Raw genomic sequence first — 22,737 nt, 5'->3', positions numbered from 1 at the left:
AGAAGAATATTCTCCTGGAGACTTGAGATGCGACTTTTGCTTTTCCCAGTGTCCCTTGCATCTTACTTCAAAGTGATTAAGAACAACTCCATGTCTAAATGAGAAGGGATTTTAATTACACAGATATAGAACAACATCACCCCATAGCTCCCAAAATCAAGCTGGGGGTGCTGATTCCCTAATTTCCACAGGTACCTGGGCCTGTTTATGTAGGTACATTGCAGAGCTATTTTCTTGCTATGTGCTATAACATCCTGTGCAAGGAGGCTGGGAAAAGAGAAGAGACCTTCATGCTCTGTGTGCTGCTCTCATGGTTTAATACTCTGCTTGAAGGTGCTTGGGCACTCTGAGATGGAGGTTCATGCAGGAGTTTGCATGGACTAAAGTAAGTTTTCATAACAGAAACTTTCTGTCAATAAACCTGTTACGTGGTATCATTTAACCATGAAGAAAGCTTCCATAAAAAGAACTTTTCCCCTATTTCTTTCCAAAATGTGAATATCAAAACTACTGTCTCTTCTATCAGTTTATCAACTTATCAGGTTATTCAAGGTAGTTGACTGTTGAGCATGTAAGCATAACAGAAATGTCATTTATATGTTGTGTAGATATGAGATGCCACTTCCCAAGAGCTAGGATCAGCTAGGCTGAATCAGTTCACCAGCAGATTAACTAGAGGAGACAGAGAGCCACTCTCTTGGGGCTTAGGTTTTTTGAGAGGAGATAAGTTTCCTTAGTGAACCATCTATCTACTTATACCAGCTCAGAGCCCACTGATTTTCACCCCGGTTGTTTTTGCATTCCAGACACATTCCTGTACTTCCCAGTAATAACTTTTAGCCTGAGGGTTTGAAATGTAATCAGCTAGTTATTAGCACAAAGTCTGAGAATGTTTTTGTAAAGGATGGAGAAATTTAATATGGGACACGAGCTGACGGAGGAGCTGGTTGTTGGGGGCTTGCTTTGGTATGAAGGAGGCTGCCAGGTTTGGTCCAAATGCAGATAATAATAACAGAGGATTTATGGGATATTCAGACCTTGGAAAAACAGAAATGGTAATTTTACCCGTGTCTGGTTTATGTCACTTGAAAGATTTGTACTTGCTTGTCAGCTGGTGGTGTTAGTGTCTCCTTAGGTCTTAAAACCTAGGTTTGAGTATCAGCTTTGGGCAAAGACTTGTTTCTAGCGTGGGGATGAACTCATTTCAAACACAGTGACAAGCCCAAGGAACATGTTGATGGACTTGCATTGGAGAATGTTTATTTAACTGTATGTTATTTAATGTCATTCACATTTGGTAGTTTTAGTGGCATGACGTAATGATGATCAAGCGAATCCGTTGACTAACAAGAAACGAATCTCAGTATTTGTTTCATCAGGTAGTTTACAGTTTGGATACATGCAAGAATTCCTTATGTATGTTCTGTGTTTTATGGGCGTGTTTCATCTGAATTATGATTAAACTATCATGTTATATTATTTGGTGAAGTACAAGTTGTGAAACTGAATAGGGATACAGCATTTGAAGTGATGGAACAGGACCAGAGGTAGTGTGGTTTAAGTCTTGGCATGAGGTAAACAGTAGAGCACAAATACTGGCTGGGTGGAGACTGAATTGAGAGCAGCTCTGAGGAGAAAGACTTGGGAGTGTTGTTTGGTGAGCTCAGCATGACCCAGCAGTGCATGCTTGCAGCCCTGGAAGCCAACTGGTCCCTTCTGACCCCAAATATTCTATGAGACACCTGTGTTTGCTCTAACATCTCCTGACCTAGGTGTTTGGCTCCTGTGTACTGGGAGCTTTTGAGTGATGGGCTGAAGATTCTTAACAGCTACTCATGTGACAGAAAGGTTGTTCTCTGTCCTTGTAGTTGGTGAGGGGTCATCACTCTTCTTGCCCATCATGTTGTTTTCTAGTAGTAAGAGAAGCAGTGTGCTCCACTGGACAGTGTTATAATGGGAGAGGGCAGTAGAAGATGTCCTAGAAGATCCCTTGTTATGGTGGTTTTCAGCCTGTTCTGGTTTGCAGACTCTGAAGAGTACGGGTGCTTTGGCACACTTAGAGACTCAAAGCCAGCTCTTAGAAAGCTTGTTTTCCTTGGTTTTCATTCACAGACCCTAAAACTCCTCCATAACTACACAGAGTCTAAAGATCACAGTCTGAAAAACAACTTAAACTATTGGATAAGATTCTTCCAGTGAAGAAGCTGGCTGTGTCTTTCTCATTGGCCTGACAAGCCAGGAGCATGGCACCTTCACATGAAGTGGCAGTTGCTGTCGTATCCTTGAGGCTCCATGTGTAGCAACACAAGGCCAGTTTCTGCTGTGGGTTTACTGCCATGTCCTAGGTAAAAGGGATCCAACCTGGAGTCCAAACCTGTGGCTACCATGTAAAGAGGAACACACAGGTAGTGTGTTGTGTCAGGACAAGAGAATGTCTGAATGTTACACATAGGAGAAATGGAAGAAATTTCAGAAGCATTTTGATTGTGTGAATAAACACAGTTCTGGAAGTACTTCCTTTTTAGCTTTGTTTCACAACTTTCAAATTCTTTTTATTTTGGGGAGGGAGTGTTTGTATGTTTCACTTAAGGAGGGAAAAGAAACTGAAAAGATGATTCTCTGCTTGGGGGAAACACAATGCTCAGTAGCTGTTCTCAGCAGTGGTTCTCAATCTTTTTTTTTTTTTTTTGTGCTGGAGACACTGCAAGTACTCTGTGGCTGAAGTTTGCCAATTAAATAAAAAATCCAGCTGTATAGTGATGCATCCTTACATGGTGGCTGCACTTAGGAATTTCTTCTTCACCACCTGACTGGTGTTTATACTACTGCTATATATTGTTATACTGAAGTGCCTCCTGCAGCAGTTTTATTTGCATTAGTTTTATTTTTCAGTACTGAATTAGTAACCATGTAAAGCTGTCAACCACATGTAAACAAGTGGTGCATAGGTTATAAATAACAACTTACCTTGAATTACAGCTGCCTGTTTGCATTGTACAAGACTCAGTGTTGAGGGAATTAGGAAATGACTGAATTCAGTAGTGCAACATCATTTCTGTTTGTCTGGTTTCTTGTACATTTGAGTAAGTATATTGATGCTCACACAGTTTCCACTGCCAGCGGTGCTCGTGGGGGAATTGCTGGCTTGCTATGTTGTTGAAACGTGCTGGCCCTGCTCCAGTCTGTCTCCCATATGACAAGCAACATTTTTTGCAGGCTCTGTAGAAGCTCACTACGTAGCTCTCAGTTCTGACCAAAGAGCAACAGAGCTGGGATGATCTTTAATTTCAAAATTATAGAGATGCAATTAAAAAAAAAGAAGTCCTCTTATTTTTAATGCAGGAATTATCCAAGAAATGCAAACTTAATTCTTTTGATTTTGATTTGGTCCCTTAAGGTCAAGTCTTTTATGTTCTCCGTTTTATTCTTTGTAGACTGTTTCTGTGTCATTCATTTCAGTTAAGTGTTTAGGGTTACTTGCAGAGCGCAGGATGCCCCAGTGCAGATAAACAGGCATGGAGAAAAGCCAGACAAAGTTTGCAGTCGAGTAGCAGGTGTGTGTTTCCTAAAGCCCTGATGCGCCTTCTTGAGTAATTGCTTTTATTTTGTTGCTGCCTTTTGTAATAGGAAGAAGTAACAAGTTACACATGGATGGCCAATACTGAGGAAAGGTTCAATGAGAAGGGCCATTCTTAGCAGTAGGTGGTAGATATTTGGAAACCAATGAGTTAGAGTTTATTTCTGGCAGTGTTCAAAGCCAGGCTGGACAGGGCTTTGAGAAACTTGGTCTAATGGCAGGTCTCTGCCCATGGCAGGGGGTTGAAACTGGATCATTAAGGTCCCTTCCAACTCAGACTATTCTGTGATTCTGTATGTGGCCATAAAGATTTCTCAGATGATATATTTTCATTTTGACACAAGTCAAAATGTGGGTGCTCACTGTGTGCTTTCAATAATGATCAGTTGCTTGGAAAAAACTTTGAAGGCTCCTGCTGAGAGTATGATGCCTGTTTTTTACTTTTCCTCTTAAATGTCAGATTATGAATTTTTAAGAACAGCCAACCAAAAAAAGTCAAACATGCAGAGCCCACGAGCTTGTAGCAGGCTTGCACACGCTTCTGGTTCAATTTAGGCTTACTTGCCTGCAAGTCCACAGTGAGCAGAGCAGTTGCATGGCTCCGCGCAAGGGCAGGATTAGCTGGTAGGATTGCCCTGGCTTAAGTAAAATGCTGATTTAGCATGGCAAATACAGACTACCTGCATTATGCAAGAGGGAAGGAATGTGCCTGATTGTCGTCCTGTCAACACAGAGAGATTGCACCAGTAGAACAAAATAGACTTCTAAAGTCTTGTTTAAATTGGTGCGTGCTCTTGTCTGGATTCTATTAAAAAAATGTTAGTACTGAGAGCCACAATAGCTCACTCTATTACCAAGGGCCAGAGCAGGCTCTGGTTGCATCAGACCATTGTTTTTTATTGGAATCCTTCTGTGCATCCTGCACGCTTGCTATTCATCATTTCTAAAACAGCAATCAAAAAGATAGGTGGCATCTTCTGGTCCTGAGTGAACTTTTCCTGGGTGGGATTTTTAATAAGCTTCTAACTGCTTTCAATCTGGCCATGCCTTTTGAGTTTGGAATGAATAAAGTCCCATTCCCAAAAACCTGGAGCTGACAAAACTTTCACTTGAAGCTTCTCTCTCTTCAACTTATTGCATTCTGCCTGTGTTTAGCAGAGACTGGTACGCCATCCACAGCTCCTGAGGCATGCCAGCCAGTGTGTGGGTAGAAGAAAATTTAATATATAGGATGTCTTTCTGGAATGCTTGTGGCTTTGTATTATTGTTCAGTCTAGAGGAGTGGAATTTTTTGTGAAAATTCCTTGTCTATCCATAGATCTCTGTTTTGTAATGCTGTTGTTTAAATAGATGTTTTGAAGTCCTTGCCTTGGAGATCTCCCCCATGCAGTTTTCTGACTGCTGGTTCCCTCCCACAGTAAAATGTAATTTTAAGTTGGAAACATATTTTTGTTTATAATAAAGGGAAGTTATGGAACTGTATGCTTCATATCCCAAAAGGATTGCTGCTCTCTATGAGCGATGTGGAATGCCAGAACTTCCCATGTGTGCAAATTCACCAGGGAAATGTTGACATGCCTGACAGAGAGCTTGGATTGAAGAGACTATACAGGAAGCTTCTCCCAAAGGCTTCCTCCATCACCTTGCTGCCTTCCATGCTGTTACCATGGCCTGGCCACAGCAGTAATTTAATGTAAGTACAGGGATGCACATAATGCAAGTGTGTTACAGAGGAATGCCTCAGTCTCTGTACATGAACCTGCGTTTGTTAAAATTGAGGGCTAGGCAAAAGCTAAGGTTGGTTATTGCCTGAGCTATCTGGTTTTGAACTTTGAGATACTTTCTTGTCAGTTATGAAGGAGCGGGGCACACCAAACCAACATCTGCACCCTAAACAAGAAACTGGAAAAAATGTCTCTCTGTTGTCTTCAAAAGACTTTACAGTGTTGTGACCTTATCATTTTTCTTAAAGAACAGGGTCCCTAGCATGCCAAAACAGGCATGTTGTATATCTAAAGTGTATTTACGTCTGCTGTACATCACTGCCACCATGCACACCAGTCTGTGTGTCTCCATACCACAGCTCACAACTTACAGTGGGTGCAGTAGTGAGTAGGGTAGTGCTAGGGAGCAGCTCTCATGGGGCTGAGATTGCTCAGTTCTCATTCCTCTGCCTCTGTCATTTCTTCAGCACTGGCACCTTATTCACAGTCCAGCCAGTGAAGTGAGTGTTGAATTTCTAAATCGGCGGTATTAATCGTTATAGTCAATTTCTAGTTCATTCTTTGTTACATATATTTTAAGAAAGGGTATTCTGTGGTAAGAATAGAGTCAATTTGGAAGGTCTGAATGCCCTGAAAAAAGCCATGCCCTCTGTGCTTGGTTGACTCTTGGTTTGGCAGCTGCATTGTTCAAAAATTTCATTTTCTCTCATTTTGCTTATTTCCTCTCAGGTGTTAAAATTAACACAGTGGGCAAAAGGTTAGTCAATAAATATGAAAAATAAAAGCAGATGCTTTTTCATGACCAAGACTGCAGGAGAGTTTACAGAAGGCTTTAGCAATGCGAGTAAAACCCAGACAGTACCTTTACCAGTTAATCCTGGAGCTGGAATTAGGCCCCTTTTTTGCTTTAAATGTAGGAACATCATACATCAATTAGGTTTTGTGGGGAACCCTTAGAATAGAGATAATCTGTTATCTGCAGCATGTTGCTAAATCTGCTGGACTTCAGGCTTCCCTTGTGGAGCACACTGTTACCCCTGGCAAGACTGAAAAAATCCCAGGCTTATCTTTTGACTCAAAGCTACTTTTTTTCCTATTAAGGTGCCAGCCTCTGAGCTGCACGGAGTCATTCCAGAGAACGGGCTCATCTGCTGTTTGCATTCAGGCCATGGTCAGTCGGAACTGGTGGAGCAGAAAGTAAATCAGGGCAGTTCTAAATCCCAGGATGGGGCTCAGGGTCGCTAGTCAGACTGTCTTTAATTTTGCCAGTAGAGTTTAGAAGTACATATGTAAATATACCCCTGAGCCAAGAGTGGTAGCTAGACCTTTGTGTTTGAGCTGCATGTCTGGGTTTTTTGTTTGGTGGTTGGTTTTTACTATCCCACACGGGTGAGAAAAAGAAAGAGACTGAAGGAGGATAGACCCACAGCCTGCAACTTTCTTTGTGCTGTTTAGTTGTAAATGTAGATTGTGGGTTTGGGTACAGGGTTCCCCACTTAAAACTGGCAGATGTTGAATACCAGAATTTACACATATGTTGTTGATCAGCATTTTCCAAACCCACTGTTGTCTGTTAGCTGATCAAAAGTAAGCATTTGCTAAACAAAAGAGGCAGAAGAAAAACAGTGGTTTTCCATAATGCAGAAGATGCCTCTGGTTTCTCTGGCTCTTTGCAGTCCTTTGGAGATTATGAGGATAGGATTTGAGGTTTGTTTTTGGAGTTCCTTTTGTGTTTCCAGTCTGTAAAGCTCTGTTTCTTATTATCATTGTTTCTGCTTTCCAGAGACCAAAGATAACAAGTTGGCTCATAAATTCCTGTTCTATTTCAGTGACAGGAAATGTTGCTCCATACATTCAAAGTGCTTTTCCAGGTAGGCTGGATTGCTAGAATCCAGGCATTCTGGGTTTCATCTTTTGTGTGCACTGAGCTGGAAGTGGTTCCTGCAGGTGAGAGGGTCAGACTTGCTTCATTGGAAATTTTGCAGGTTGGAGAAAATTACTTTCATTTTTTGTAAAGTCATCCAGTGTTGTCTTGTGTAGAGCTGTAGTGTGATTGACAGAAAATGCCTGTTGGTATAAAAGACAGTGATGAGCTTTGATTTTTTTGGTCAGGTTCTGTTCTGAGGGAGAGGTGAGGTCTGTCAGGCTGCTCCTAGTATGTGGAGGAAGGATGGCCAGAGAGATGCTGTGCCTGAAAGAAAAGTAACTCAGTGATGCAGGAGAAGTTGTATGACAGAATGAAGTAAATGTGCATTTGCTGTATGGCTATGGAAACATGTTCTGCTCCTCTCCAAAAATCTTGTTTAGTTTATCTGGGAAGATGGGAAAAAAAGTGAAGATCTAAAATGAGGGAACTGTGAGTTTGTAGTCAGAAGCAAGCAAAAGTCCCATCCTTGGAAGTGTTCAAGGCCAGGTTGGATGGGGCTTTGAGTGACCTGGTCTAGTGTAAGGTGTCCCTGCCCATGGCAGGGGGCTGGAATTAGAAGTTGTGGTTGTTGAACGACAGCTGCTGGTAGTTCTTTCAGAAAATCAGATAAACTCTCTTTGGCACATCCTGAGCATGGCTGGCAGGGTGGGTTGGGCAATTTGTTTCCACTCTTGGAGCATCTTGTAAACTTGCTGGAAAAGCTGCTCCTCTTGCAGTTAGAGATCAGACTAATAACTGTATCTTGGGCATGATGCCTTAAAGGGAACCTGCAAGGTCTGGCTGTGGAAGCTCTGCATTCTCCTCTGTTCAACCTGGGCAAGCAGATGTTTGATTGCTTGCTCATGGCCTCAGGGGAGGAAGGTGCTGCCAGCACTTGTCCTGTAAGTGGCCTCTTAGCACGAGTCTCAGAAGTTCTGGGCTGCTTCAGAGGTTCAAAGCAGAAATGGGTTTATTATTATTATTACTGTTGTTGTTATTATTTCCCAATTGCTGACATGCTTGACTACAATTTACTCTCAGAGCAATCTAATTACAATGCAGTCACCTCCTTGAAATTGAAAATGTAGCTATAGGCCTTTACATGCCTATGTTTGTGAAAGTCAGAAGTTGAGCTTCAAAGTAAGAGTGATTTCACTGAGTTGTGATGAGAAATAACTACTAGGGCGTAGACAGCATTTCTGCTCTTGCAGCTGTGACAGTTGAATTAACTGAAAGGTGCCTTGCAGGGATATCTCAAGACCTTTGATTATCCAGTTTGTATTTACCAGGTGCCGTTGCCCCGGTAAGGATGTTCCTCTGAGCCTCTGCTTCTCTCTTCATTTCTGCATGCACAAATACTTTAATAATGAAATTAGTAGAAGCTTAAAGGGGGAAACTTTCTTGAAATTATTTTGTAAGTGGAACAATCTTTTGACAAAGTTGCAGAATAGGGAAAAAAATACAAGTAATGATGCCTATTTACAAACAATACAAGTTTCTTGGCACTGTGTTCAGATTCGTTACTGGGTACCTCTCTGAAGATGCCTCAGTTATCTGTATGACATTAGCTACAGAGTCTTACCTAGGAAAAGGAATTTAAATCTCAGGTTCATCCATCTTCAGTGTTGATCTGAAGTGAAACACAAAGTGAAAGTTTCTGTCCATCGGTTTCTGATGTTATGTGTGCTGAGCAGCACCTCATCATGTTCTTCTTGTAGTGGGCAGTCAATCTGTTGAGGCATTGCACATGTTGCCAGTGCATGTCAGTGTTGCTGTGCAGCACCATTGGGCTCTCGGGGTCAGTGGCCGTCCTCAGAGTTTTCTGGTTCTGAGGTTTCTTGTGTTGGTGTAAAGTACCAGTTCCTGGTTCAATAGAGGAGAATGATGTGCTGGGGAGGGAGGAAGAGGTTTGCATGAACTCTCTGTGCAAGAGTAGGTCTAACAAAGTGAGAAATAATCCTTATAAATACAGATTTGGCATCTATTGATTGTTAAGAGTGAGGGAAGGGTATTTCCTGCTGAAAATCGTCTTTAGATGTAGCAACAGCTTGGACCAAAAGGATAGTAAAGCTCCTGGAATGATGGTATGCACTATGTTATTTCTTGCATAAACAGGCAAGGTTAGTACCTGAAAAATTACTTAAGCTTTGACAAGGAAAATAAAAACAATGTGGAAAAGTTAGATGCAAAAATAACCTGCAATTAGAAGCAGTAAATAAGTTTCTGGTCTCTTTTATAATTACTGTTATTTGCCTGTCATACTACATTTCAGATGTTGCAGTTAATAATGTATTTTACAGAGCAAGTCAGAGTTTAATAAAACCATATAGCAGCATATTTTATGGTATGAGGAAACCTAACTGTAGGTCTGTTTCCTTTCCCTGGAGCGGCAATGCCTGAACACTATTTTCACTCCCAGATTTTTGGCGAGGGCAAAGATGATGTCTTTAAAAGGCATGGAGAAAACTTTTTATTGTATTTCTAAAAAGAGAAAGCAAGGGCTGATTGATTGCAGAGAAGTGTAACGCAAAACGGAGTTACCACACATTAGCTTATAAAGGAGCTAATGCCAGTCCTGAACTGCAAAGCTTCACTTAGGAGCTTGCTACACCACTGCTAGTTACTTGTATCAGAGTTACATAAAATGAGATGTTAAATTGTTGAAAGATAATATCTAGCATTGTTCCTTATGGCAGACTGTGGCAGGTGATTAGAATTACTTTTGAATTGGAAGGTAATTCTTGCCCTCATGTGGGAGTGGCAGTCTAAAAATCAGTGCAAGTGACAGCCACTGTGGTTCTCATGATGGAAGTTTTCATGCAAACTCCAATTTTGTGAGATAAGATACTGCAAAATAGAGGGTTGTGAAAATGGAGCTCATTTGGCTTTTAAATATATACTTGTTTGGAAAGAGATACGATTAAATGATTGAAGTATGTGGACTTTAAGGGAAATGATGGAAAGATAAGCAGTGGAGAAGCATTAGTATGAAGGTGTGTGGTTAAAGGGGGGATAATCAATACAATTTGGATTTTATTACAGCAATACAAGGAAACATTGCTAGTCTTACAGAACAGAGGGCTGTGTACTGGGAAGTAGTTCTGAAGAAGCATCACCTGTTAGTTAAATGCTGTTTCCATGTACTGCAATGAAAAAGGGGAAGGGTTTAATGGAGTAAGAAACAAGGATATGAAGTAAGAATGGGATTATATTGTTATTAAATGAATCACTAAGACCATGACTGAAATATTGCCATTGTTTTTTGGTGTCTATTAGAATCAGTGCTAAAAGGGTTTCAAAAACATTTGAAGTTTGTTAGAGATGTGAGAAGTATGACGCATTCAGTTTGCCAGAGAGAAGGTAATTTTCCTGTCAGCTATCAATAGAGTCAATAGAGGGCTAAGAAGTTTCAATCGCATGCAGGTGAAGCATCAGAAGTTGAAACTTGTATCTTGTTTTACCAAAGAATTGCTTATGAGTATTTGCATTAATCCCCCATTTCTTGAGATCTGTAGGAGACATCTCATCTTCAAAAGATGCGTGCAGGAATGCCCTCTACTAATGTAAAAATCAGATTAGATTGGCATAACAGCATCTTCAGTACTGAAGTCATGAGGATAAATGAGCTGAAAGAAAGGAAATAAATTACTCGATTAAGGATTTGAAAGACCAGAACATCTTTTCTCTCCTTTTCCCTGTTCCTTCCCAGCAAGTAACTTCCTACTAATTACCAGTGACAGTTTTTCTCCATAAACACAGCTACAGTTAAGGCTGGCAGAGTGGCTCCAGCCCAACCTGGTTTAGTATCACGTGGGGTCAGGCAGGGAGGGAGCATGTGGACAGGGAGCTCCGGCCTCTGCCCGCACCCGCGTTACTGAATGTTCCATTAGCTCTGCAGTGACTGGTTTTCTCACGCTACCAGAATCAGGTTGAAGACTGGGATGTTTATATGCAGCCTTATTTATACTTTTGTTTATTTTTGTGTATACAGAAAATAATTTGTGTGTGAGTGCATGCATATGGGTTTTTTTTTAATTGTTATTAGGGGTATTTTTTTTTAGTGTTTCGGATGTTTTCTGTTTTCACAAGTTCAGAGGAATATCACTGATAAAAAGAAAAGCTAACTTGAAGAAAGGAGCCAGAAATTTCCTAGTGCTTTGAAAATTCAAGAGTAATAAACCCACTGTGGTTCTACAGAGACCTCGCCTTAATTATTAACTATTTTGTCAAAAATGCACTTTACAAACGCTGCCATGTCAATATTCAGAATGGTTGATTTAAAGAAATGAGTGCTTTGGCTCAGTGAGCAGGAGCAGTTACTCTTCGTAACACTTACAGATTCTCAGACCTTGAAGACAAGAGAAGGAAATGGTTTGTGTTTCTCAAACATAAACAACATGGCTCACTTTTTTCCCCTGGAGCAGAAAATACTGTATATGTTCAGTTGGTATGTTGGGGGGTGGGTTGGGGCCAGTTCCCTGTATTTGCTTCCAAGAGCCGTCTCTGGAAAAAGCAGCAATGTGCTGCAGGACAAAGCCTGCCAGAGCAGAGATTTGCCATCAGGCAGTTTGAGGTTGTGTTATTTTTCAGCATTTCTTTTGAATAAATTTAGGGGAAGGAAGTGATTATAAGATTGAGAATGGCAGGAGGGGAAGAAAGGGTGAGCTTTGCCTTTATAAATAGCAATATAAGCATCTCGTAGTGCTTTCTTCGTTGCCATGTCTTGAGTTATAGCGTTGCGCAGCAACACACCAAAAATTGCACCTTGTTTACTGCTTTTCACATAAAATAGCAGCTTCTCCTTTGTTGGCTTATTCATTTAATATTACTGTGTTACTTAATTGATTTGAATGTGCTGCATGGTGGCATGGATATTTTTCACTCCATGCACCGACTGTATGGAAGATGACAGACTGTTGATTGTACTAATTCACTGGAGATGGAGAAGGAGGAAGAATATTGTATTATACATCTTAGTTATATTGATACAGTTCTACTGAATTAATGACCCCTTTTTATACTCAAATATTTCAGACTGAAGGTAGGAGTTGCTTTTTGAAGTGTTAGGGTGTTGCAAGGAATACTAAAGCCAGTTAAACCTTCCTATAGTAAGAAGGATTTAATAACAAACCAAGATTAGGTTGGCAATGTTAGTAAAATTCTGTAAAGATGAATGATTTTTGCACCTCCTGATTTTCCGAAGCTTTCCAAAAATAAGCTTTTTTCCTCCCCTTATTTGCTCCCCTGAGATCCTGACCTTGCATTCAGCTCTAGGAGTAGCTCTGCTGACTTCTTATGACACATGTGCTGTGATTCTGTAGGACATTGATTTCTCTTTGTCTGATTTCACATTGCAGATTCTTGTTCAGTGGACGTGGCAGGGCTGAGAAGCACAAGGAGGGAATAAAGAGTTTTTGATAGTTCCTGTTGCCAACAGCAGCTGTCATAGGCAACATTAAACCCTGCAGCTAGAGCCTGTGGGGCAGAGCGGGTGAGAGCTGCTGTGGCTGCCACCATGGAGATGGTGGCCGGGGTTGGTGGAAAGCAGGGTCGAGGAGTTGCAGCCCACTGCAGTTTCAGTTTGGAGTAAGGGTGGATTCTGCTTTCCTAAACACGTTTTCAGGTCCCAGCATACCATAGCCTTTTCCCTTTCTTCTCTGTGAGGAGCTCAAATTGGAGATAATTTTACTGTGTGCAACAGATTGACAAAATTATTATGCTATGCAGCACAAGAAGACATTCAAAGTGCCTTTTCAAAGAGACAAAACCTCAAGAGATTTTGTTTGTTAAGAGAAAAAAATAGAGGAATAATAGGAGTGGTAAAATAATCCTTCTGCTTTAAGGTAGCTGTTAAAAATAGGAATAGGAAGCTTAATGTTCCAGCTTTTACCACAGTAAACATATAATTGTAAGCTGATTGTGGTGAATTCCTTAAATGACAGCCCCCATAAATATAAGTTTTAAAGGGGCAGCCCTACATCTGGAAGCCAGCAGCAGCTCAGAGGGTTATGAAGGAACACTGCCAAATAAAATCCAAGCGTGACTATAAATGATACAAAAATAAAGATTGGTTCTAGTGTAACATCCCTAGTATGCAAGTGGGTGCTCCGGGGCTTGGATCACTACATGAGGGCACCACAGCTTTCCAAGCAGCTTCTGAACCCAAGGTTGAAATAGTCGATATGGCTGCAGGTTTCTGTATTGGTTGTAGAAGTGGAGCTGAAATTACTAGTGGAATAAACAGAGAAAATGTGAAATTGTTATTAGTACGCCTAACATTTTTATTGGAAAGGTTACAGATGAAATACTGTCTGTGTTTACATATTGTGGACAAAAAAAACCCACAAGGTTTATAGAGCATGATTTTTTTTGTCTGTGAAGAAGGTTGTGAGAGAATGACCTTCTCATACGGAACAAAACCTGCCCTCTTCCAAGGGCTGCAACTTGACATACTCATTTCCAGCTTTCATCCCGTGCATGGAGACAGTTGAGTGCAGTCGATGGCTGTGACAGTCACATGTCTGCCTGCAACTGGGTGACAAGTATCAGTAAAAGGGCTGAGGGGGAGTGCTGTGCAGCTGACCCAAATAGAAACCCAGCAGTCATTCCGTGAGTTTTGAGCTGCAGAAATACCCAGGATAACAGCCTCTGGTACCACAAAGTAACAGGCGCTCTCCAGTTCTGCAAGCTGATGACCTCCACGCTTTCTGGAGCACATCGGTGTCCTTCCTTGCTGACTGGGAGCTTTCCCATACAGTGGCAGTAACATTAACTCATTTGGCTTCAGGAAGCAGTGTGATTTGGAGCTCCTTCTCAGTCTTTGTGCCTAGAAATAACCCAGAAGGTCATCACACAAAGTTACAAGGAAGTAAAATAAGTGATATTCTAAACAAAATTCAGATCTTTTAATTTTAAACAGGTTTTTGTTACAGCTCGGCTTGTTACAACATGATATTTATCAGCCTGGCCTTTAATGTGAGATCTGCTTTCCAATTATGCTTCAGTTCCTACAGCAGTTGCTGAGGGCGTGTGTGGGAGTACGTGTGAGAGGGAGATTGATTCTGTTCTTTAAAAATGTGAAGTCTGCACTAACTATGAAAACCCATCAGGATTTTTAGCACTTAAACGCCATTTCCTTTCTTGTTGTGCTACCAGCGTTAAACAATCTTCACGACATCTCTGGCAAGTGGAGGAATATGTGCTGTTTTTTCAGAAGTAGAGTATTAACACGGATATCACTGAAAAATGGGCTGCAAATCCTTTCCAGAAGTAAAGAGTTAATGCGAGAGCTCAGATTACAGCTTGGAAGCAAATACATAAGGTTGTAGCTCTATTTTTCAGAAGTACGTGAGTGAAAATGTAATAAAAAAAGTATGTGTAGGTCCTGGCTGTTGCTGTGTGTTAGTCCCTTGCACCTGGGACAGCAGATGTTGGAAAGTCCTAATTGCCACAATTTCACACAGAGCATCTTTATATTCCTGGTGGTCATTCCCAGGCAGTCTTTCTGTGTGCTGTATTCCTGAGCCTTGATAGTGCTTTGACAGTTGCTGTGTTTCGTATCCAAGAAGTCCAAAGGAGAGTTATTTTTGTCTTTCTGCAGTTCTGACTGTTCATTTCTTTTTTCGGTAGGTTTGAAGACCTATCTGATCTCTGGTCAGAAGGTGAAGGAGCCCCACTGCAGCTGTTCACAAACATTGCTTCCTGGCTTGGAGTCTGGAGATGGAGCCAGGATACAGGGAGTATCGTCAGCCGAGAATGCCAGTGACTTGACAAAGACTCTCAAGCATGCAGAAAAACCTAAGGTGAGTTCTTGTTTCAAAGCCAAGCAGCACAGATCTCAAACTGTGCAATTGAGGGACAGATGTATGTATGGATAGGGAAACCTTACAGCCTTGTTCATGCACTGCTCTAGAGATTTGCATGCATGTGTATGTATAGGTGTATATATATACATGTAGTGACAAGAATTAGTTTGAAGGCTGAAAAAATTTACAAAGTAAAATGCCTCACCAGTTGTCAAGCAACCCCTAAGGTAAAGTGAACAACTTTTGAAGGTGGTTTCACATAAATATGTATTTTTTTATATATACTTCAGGACTGAGAGGTCAGTGCTGCTTTTTCAATGGTCTTGATTTTATGGGGGAATAAAGAATATGCTTTATGCAGCTACTGTAACTTCTACAGTTTTCTGCTTTTGCTGCGAATTGCTTCTGCCATTCCTCTGTGTTGCAGATCACGTACCTGTGAATTTTTTCATATGGGTGTAGAGCAGACATCCCTGCAAAAAGATAATGGGATTGTTTGTGTGATGGGAGAAAATGCTCGAGTAGGCTATGGGGTTGTGTTTTATCTGCTTGCTCTAGAAACCTATATCTGGAACTGAGAGCAATGATTTATATGGGTTCAGCTTAGAGAAATGATGACATTTTGTTATGTTCACACCTCTCAGAAGATCTCTTGACAAGGAAATCTGTGAAACAATGTGTATTGCTTTGAAGCTTTGCTGTTACTCTCCATCTTCCAGCCCAGAACAGATTTCCCAAACAACAGATGTCTGTTCTCTACTTTTGTTTGTGCTAAGAGTTCCTCGTCCTGTGTTGCCTGAGGTGGGCACAAATGCCAGAGCCACGGGTGGTCATCTGTGGGTCACTGTCCTTAGACTTCAGTGTTTAGTCCTCAGAGGGTCTCTTCAACACCAGTCTGAGATTGAGCTGACAGAGTTGATGGGGGGGTGTGTGTGTGTGTGACTTTTAATGCTACTCCATTTTTGTTGCCTTATAATGTTTGTTGTCTGTGTTAGGAGAGCATGGGCAGGACACCTTTACCCTGCCTCTGTCCCTGGTTATAAGTTGTAGAGTGCAAACACTGGATCACAAGTGAAATCAGCTGGAAGGCTTGCCTAACGAAAAAGTTAAACGAGCTCCTTCGAGAGCAAGCTAGGACTGCAGAAAGCAGCTGTAGACATATTTATCCCTCCCCAAAATATGCACTGTGTGTGGTTTGACTGCATCCAAGTTGCTGGTGATGCTTTTCTATTCCTTCTTCCTTATAAGAATATATTTGGCATCCCTCAGACACCAGCTTTCCAGCTCTCTCTTCTCTTTCAATGAAGGTGCTAGAAAGTAAAGCAGGAAAATACATGTCAGTGGGTTATCTGCACAAATAAGCTTGTCTGTACTGCCCGGTGCATGGCCATGCAGAGGTATCGATGTGACAGTAAGGGGTAGAAACTCCTTTATTTTAAGTAGTGAAGGAAGAAGAATGTACCAAGTGGAGCAGTAATTACCAAGCTGCCTGTCTGTGGAGCAGGAAGGAGAGAGCAGGGATTAAGCAAAGCAGTAAAACTAACGGTGCTGTTTGGAGAGAAAGCGAGGATGTCTGTTAATATCAGACAGCAGAGTAAGCTCTAACTGGAGCACAATGAAACTACAGCAAAGTACAAGACTGACCTGACTGCAGCTGGGATTTGATGAAATTTGTTATGTATTAACTTGTGGTGGTACTTGTTTAAATGATCCAAGTCCAAAATGAGATCTGTTGTTAAGGATCAGCTATGGTAAGTATTTTATAGAACACGGAGTGACTTACTCTGCAGAAGTGTGGACACAGATGCCCTGCTATTCCTGAGGAGCCAGTGTGCAGTATGGAGTCATGCTGCTGGCCACGGTGTTTTGTTTGCTGCCTAGCCCCTGATTTTCTGCTCAGGGACTGTCTTGGCTGGGTGTTAATTGCTGTTTAAATGCCAAATGACTGACTGTACAGTGCAAAAGTACATACTTTCCAGATAAGTGAAGGAGAAGCTAAAAGAAGCTGCTTCAGAAGAGCATCTAGGACAAGTGCCAGCTCAGTTTCAGCCTTCTTGGATACCCTGTCTACTGTTGTGCTAACACTACTGCATCAAGTTTATGCTTGCAGGTATCTGGTTTTATCATCATCATGAGCACTGCAGACCTCGCAACTCTTTGAAGATAGTGTGCCTGTCTTGCCCAAAATACACTGATGCTGGAGTGAATTTTGAATGACCCCAAACTTGGCTTTCCCTGCAATCTGATAAGCATCCATATAATGTGCCACAGGCCATGTCAGAATGCGTGTAGCATAGTGATGAAGCAATCGTGTGAATGCTGAGCACTTACTTAAAATGTGTTCTGTGTTACAGCACAGGGGTGCAAAGTGTACTTGCTTCTCACAGCGTAGCTAAGCTACAGGTATTCCAAACCCCACAGGATGCTTCCAAGTGGAGGTGTGCACCAGCTTTCTCTCTGCTGCATAGTTTGTTATTGGAGTGATTGTGGACTGAGAAGCCTCGGTCAAGTGTTTAAGGAATGTTTGATATGTCAGCCAGGCTGAAGCAGGTCTTACAGTGGTAAATAAATAAAAATGTGTATTAAAAAAATTCCACAAAGAACAACTGTGCAGTTAAATCACAGATTTTTATGATTTTTGTTAAAAGGAGTGGGTTTTGTTTTTGCAGTTCCATGGTTCGGTTTTTTGTTCGGTTTTGGAGGGGTTTTTTTCAGCCTGCAGCTTGCTGGTAGTGTCTGGAGATAATAATTTGCAAAAGAATCATGACTTACATGCCAAGTGTTTTAAATACAAAGCTGTAAACAGTGTCAGTGTAGGAGGAGATGACTCCAGCTCTGCAAAAGAGACTAAGTAGGAGGGGCAAAATTACAGGCAAGCTGAAATATTTTTGTTTTAAATGGTATAAGGGGCCATATTGAATGCAAAGGATAACTTTCACATTTTGGGCTTGAGCAGATATTCTAGCCGATAAGAACTGTTAAGGAAAGTCAGGAGGGAGAATGCGACAGTAATTGATCCATGAAAGGAGCTGTATTTCCTTCTCTCCTCCAATGTATCTGTGGTTCATTTAATTGCCAACCTTGTTGCAGCATGGATATCAATAAAATGGATGTACGTAATTAAAATGGTGACGATAGAGGATAAAAACTACAAGCAAATCTATAATAGCAACTGATTTTTTTAAATGAAAACACTGCATCATGTTTAAGTGGTTTTGGTATCTGTTAATTTTCCCTATCATATTTTATGAAATCCCTTACTTGACAGGAATCATAAACTGTCTTAATCATCTCTTGGTATGAAAACAGAAAGTACTTTTGCTTGTCTTAGTGTTTGCTGAAAGTGCATTAATGTATTATTCATCATGATGAGGTCATGTACACACTGAGCTCGTGTGAATGTCTATAACAGAGGATGAAGTTAATGATGTTGACTTGAACACATGGGTTAAGTCAGATGGACTTCCAGCTTTTCCCAAGAGGTTGGGCTTCTTTTCCGAGGTTTTTGTCCTCTGGATTAACCCCAGAAGCTAAGCATTTGAGGTGATCTTGCTGATTTGTTAGCAAGATCGAGCAGGGGGTATTTTCTTTATTTTTTGCTAAGGGGTTTTGGGTTTTGTTACTGCTGACTGACTTTTGCCATGGATACATCTACTGACTAACACTGTAGGAGCACAGAAAGCTCATTAGCCCATTGTCATATTGCTTTCCACAAAGTGCCCAATGCGTTCATCATATTTAGTCCTAAATTATTTTTAAACAAAAACATTTGAGAACCAACTTCATTGTTTCCCCAAGTGTGCTGGTATTTGTTCTGACTGTGCAAGTCCAGAACGTGGTATAAATTGCTTATTTGATGTCAAATTGAGAAACTCATCATTTCAGTGCCATGGACTGGGCCATACCCATGAAGAATAGTGGATATGATGATCTGCTGGCTGCTAAGGAGGCTCAGCTTTCATGAAAGCCTTTGAGAGGCATTGTTGAATGATTAGGTGGATTGGCAGCCACAGGAAGAGTGGGCTGGGAGAAATGCTGTAACATCCTGTGAATTAAACAACCTGCATTATACTCTCTTTCAGGTGTGACACCAGAGACTGATAAGGGTGAAAAGTCAGTTCTGACAAGACTTACATGCTGGTCTCTGAAATTGGGAGTGAAGCTGAAGACAGAAGTTGTTGTGGTTTTGGATCAGGAGAATAAGACTAGTGAGGCTAGAACAAGTCCCTCCTGAGTTCAAAATAAACAGATAAAATGAACAAGGGGTGTTGAGTTTGTGAGAAAAGGCTCAAGTTCCTTGTTGAGAAATTTATCAAAATGTTTAGTGGATCACCTACCACCATTTAGTGGGCCAAATTCAGTATGTCATTCCCCATTACTGGTTTCTCTCTACCCATGAGTAGATTCCCAGTAAGTAACAGCAGCTGTCTCCAGAACAGTGGAATTGCCAGTGGCAATCAGACAGAAGGTCCCCCCAATGCAGGATCCCTCCTGTATGTTGCCAGGACTGGAGAAAAGGATGAAGAACTTGGAAGATATAGGCAGGGGGTGAATTCCCCTTAAGTTCATTGTATTTTAACTTTAAAGGTTTAGGTTGTTGTAAAAGCTGAAGTGTGACATTTTAGGTTGCTTCCAAAATGTATAACCTGCAACTGTTACAGGTCCTGATGGCTATGTGTTCCTTGTTTCTTGTGACATCTGCTGGGTGTTAGGGTTCAACAGTGTATGAGAGCCTGAGCTCCACTCTGCGGTCTTAGAGCACTGTATGAAAAAGTATTTCTCTTTATTAGTTTCAGATTTGTTGCTTTCCATTTTGCTGTACTGTTATTCATAATGCATCATGGTGTTTCGTGCTTTTATTTGAATTTTGCTGCATGCTGTGCTAAGTCTTCACTCATAATGATGTTCAGATCATTTTGCAGGCAGATTTGAAACAAAAAAAATGTGGACTTCTCTTACTGCAGAATATTTTATTCTTCTTGGGGAGGTGCTTTGTTAGTATGCAGTGATTACAGTGTTTCTGTGATCTTGCACTAGTAAACTTCTCCTGGATTCGATTTAGCTTCAGCAAACAGAAAATCTGTGATTTATTTTTGAAGTGGTGCATTCTGTTCCAGTTAAATTTTGCTCCCTGCTGCCTATTCTGTAGCTTTGTTTATCTTTTAACCATGCTGCAAGTATACAAGTGGACTAAATTACAAATTTCATAATACTTACGAGGACATCAGAACATTTGTGGCTAAAATTTTTTTGTCTCCTTGCAGCCTTGCCCTTCATGTAGTACCACCCTTGCTCCCCACTGTGATGTCAGCATAGAGGAAGGAGCTATCCAAAATGGTTGTCAGGATGAGCATAAAAACAGTACGAAGGTAATTTAAGTATTTGTCACTTCCCATATTTCCTCTTATTTCTCTGCTTCAGTTAGCTTTCTTTTGCATTGCTGTTCCTTTATTCAAGCTCTTAAGCAGCAGAACTGACTTGGGTTTTGAGCAGATGTTCTAAAATTTAGTTGAGCTCTCCCCCAAATTTTTGAAATTATTAGTAGTTTTATGACCTCAGTTTGATACTGAGAAGAACCTAAAATTGGACTCTTTAAATTACGCTGAGAATAGCCAAAGCAAGTGGGACAAACACTCCTGCTGCGCTCTCCATCCCTTACACCCACTGGCTGTGCGTCATCTAGCCGCAAGTTACACGTGTCTTGCCAGTGTCTTCTGTGTTGTACCTCTAAGACAAGCCATTCCTGTTCATGTGCCCAGCTGAAATTCATGGCCTTAAAGTCAGTTCATGTACTTTTTCTGAGCAACAAATGCAGTGTCTTACATATTTAGCATGCTACTGCCCAGATTCCTTTCCTTGCCTGTTGCTGGAATTGCAGGAGTCACCTGCTTCTTTAGAGTACCAAACATTGCTGGTTCATCATCTTGTTTGTGGGCTTCGTAACCTTTCTGCTCTAGCTGTCATCTCTCACTCCTTCCTGAATATTAAGCTCCTGCCTAATGCAGATTGGATACCATTGTTCATCACCTGATTGTTATATTTTCAAATAGGTTTAATGCTTTCTCTCACTGGGAAGAATCGCTTTATAAACACACTCGAGAAATAGCCATCTTATTCCTCACATCTGTCTTTACAACTCTTCTCGCACTTATTGCTAATTGAAAACCTTGCCAGCACTTATTCTACTGATGAGCTACTACGTTAATCTGTGTTTGTCCCTCTACTCTGTCTGTATTTGACCCATTGTCTCTTACACTGAAATTGTAAGCTCAAAAGCAGGGACTGCCTTACTGGGCTGAAACAGTATGTAACGCAGTAGACCATGTTCTGTGCCAGGGTTCCTAGGAAACAGCCTGAGAAAAAATATAATGATAACCCCTTTGTCTCTGAGAGAAATATTGCAGAGTGGCCAGCAGGTACTGGTCTCAAAACAGCATGAGATCTTTAAGACAGAAAACATTGTGGGAAATCTGCCCAGGCTGCCAAGATGGTATGCACGATATGCTGCTTCCCCAGGCTGCCTCTGCCCACATGCCAGGGAACTCCAGGAAGCGACTGCAGACAGAGATTTTCCTGAGGTACCAGTGTCATGTGTCGTCTTCATCAGAATTATCCTTTAAGGTTCTTCCTACTACAGGTGTATTAGTTTCATGTGTGTTAATGAGCAACTCATCTAACCTTGCTTAGTCTGCACAGTGCTGAGTAAAGTGTCTGTCATTTCACTGGAAGAAGCACAAAGTAGAGACCAAATCCCACATGTCCTTCTTTGATTTGGTCGTTACTGCTAAGGCAAAAATTGTAGCAGTTAGGTGGCTGTTCAGTAAGTCTGGGATGCCTGTTTAGCTGAAAGCTTAAAGAGCAGCTACATGCATGAAGTTGCTGTAGTGTTTGATTTCCAAATCTTCTTTGCAGTCGCAGCTTTCTTGAGAAGAGCCACAAGCTCCCTCTACCCATCTCTGGAGTCTGTTCCCTTCCCATGTCCTGGTGCTGTGCCTGGCCCTGTAGCACTCATGTCCTCCGTCTTAGGAAACATTAGTGCTGTTAGCCATGTCCTTGGACCTCCATGGGTCCCAACAGCCTCTGGAGCTTCTTCTTGATGAGAAGAAACTGTCACATGGCGCATCAAACCTCTGAGTACTCAAAAACACCCATGCGGGCTGTTGCCATCAGAAACCACAGTAACATTGGAGCTAACAACATTTAATAAATAGGGATTTTCTCCTGACACGCAAGCACTTTCACATTCTAATCCTCTCCTGTTAAGATTAACAGAGTGGAGACAGCACAGGAAAACCTTGAGCTGACTGAAGGGGAGAATTTTCTTAGGGATTTGAGCCTTTGCCAAGGAGCTAAAGAGAAAAGGCCAAGAGAAGTCCATGCTGACCTTCTCTGAAAGAGCAGGAATTTTCACTGTGTTTTTCAGATGAACTTGAGTAACAGACAGGGAAAGCAAACAGTGCATGGAGCCCTTGTCTTTTATTTGAGATGTTCATAGCAAAAATGCTGCACTCTTGGTTACTGCTTTTCAAGTAATGACACCTGCTGCAAGGGTGAAGAAAAGGAGAAAGATTCTTTACCAGGAAAAAAATCAAAGGTGATAACTATGACCTTCATCTTTTTTTTTAGGCCTCAAGTTCTGGGAAGTGCTCTGAGCAAATGTAATCCTTAGCATGAATTAAAAAGAACCCCTACCAAACAATTAAAACCTTTAATTTCTAGCAACTT

At 41.3% G+C, this 22,737-nt stretch overlaps 1 protein-coding gene across 3 annotated transcripts in view; it reads left to right on the top strand.

The window, feature by feature from the left end:
- The window catches only part of ADCY9 (adenylate cyclase 9), an 85,627-nt gene that overhangs the window by 31,781 nt on the left and 31,109 nt on the right, over positions 1-22,737 (top strand). For 2 of the 3 annotated variants that reach the window (XM_057404396.1, XM_057404318.1), the window contains exons 2-3: positions 14,837-15,009; positions 20,277-20,381. In XM_057404396.1, coding sequence (XP_057260379.1) covers positions 14,837-15,009; positions 20,277-20,381 — 278 coding nt within the window. The remainder of the gene's footprint in view (positions 1-14,836; positions 15,010-20,276; positions 20,382-22,737) is intronic. The other variant, XM_057404482.1, reaches the window with a different exon arrangement.

Source organism: Pezoporus wallicus, unplaced genomic scaffold (genome assembly GCF_028554395.1).
Source record: "Pezoporus wallicus isolate ANWC-B61680 ecotype Strahan unplaced genomic scaffold, APGP_CSIRO_Pwel_v1 contig_8000, whole genome shotgun sequence".
NCBI lineage: Eukaryota > Metazoa > Chordata > Aves > Psittaciformes > Psittacidae > Pezoporus > Pezoporus wallicus.
Note: the sequence above shows the minus strand (reverse complement) of the source record. Positions and strands in the feature narration are given on the sequence as shown.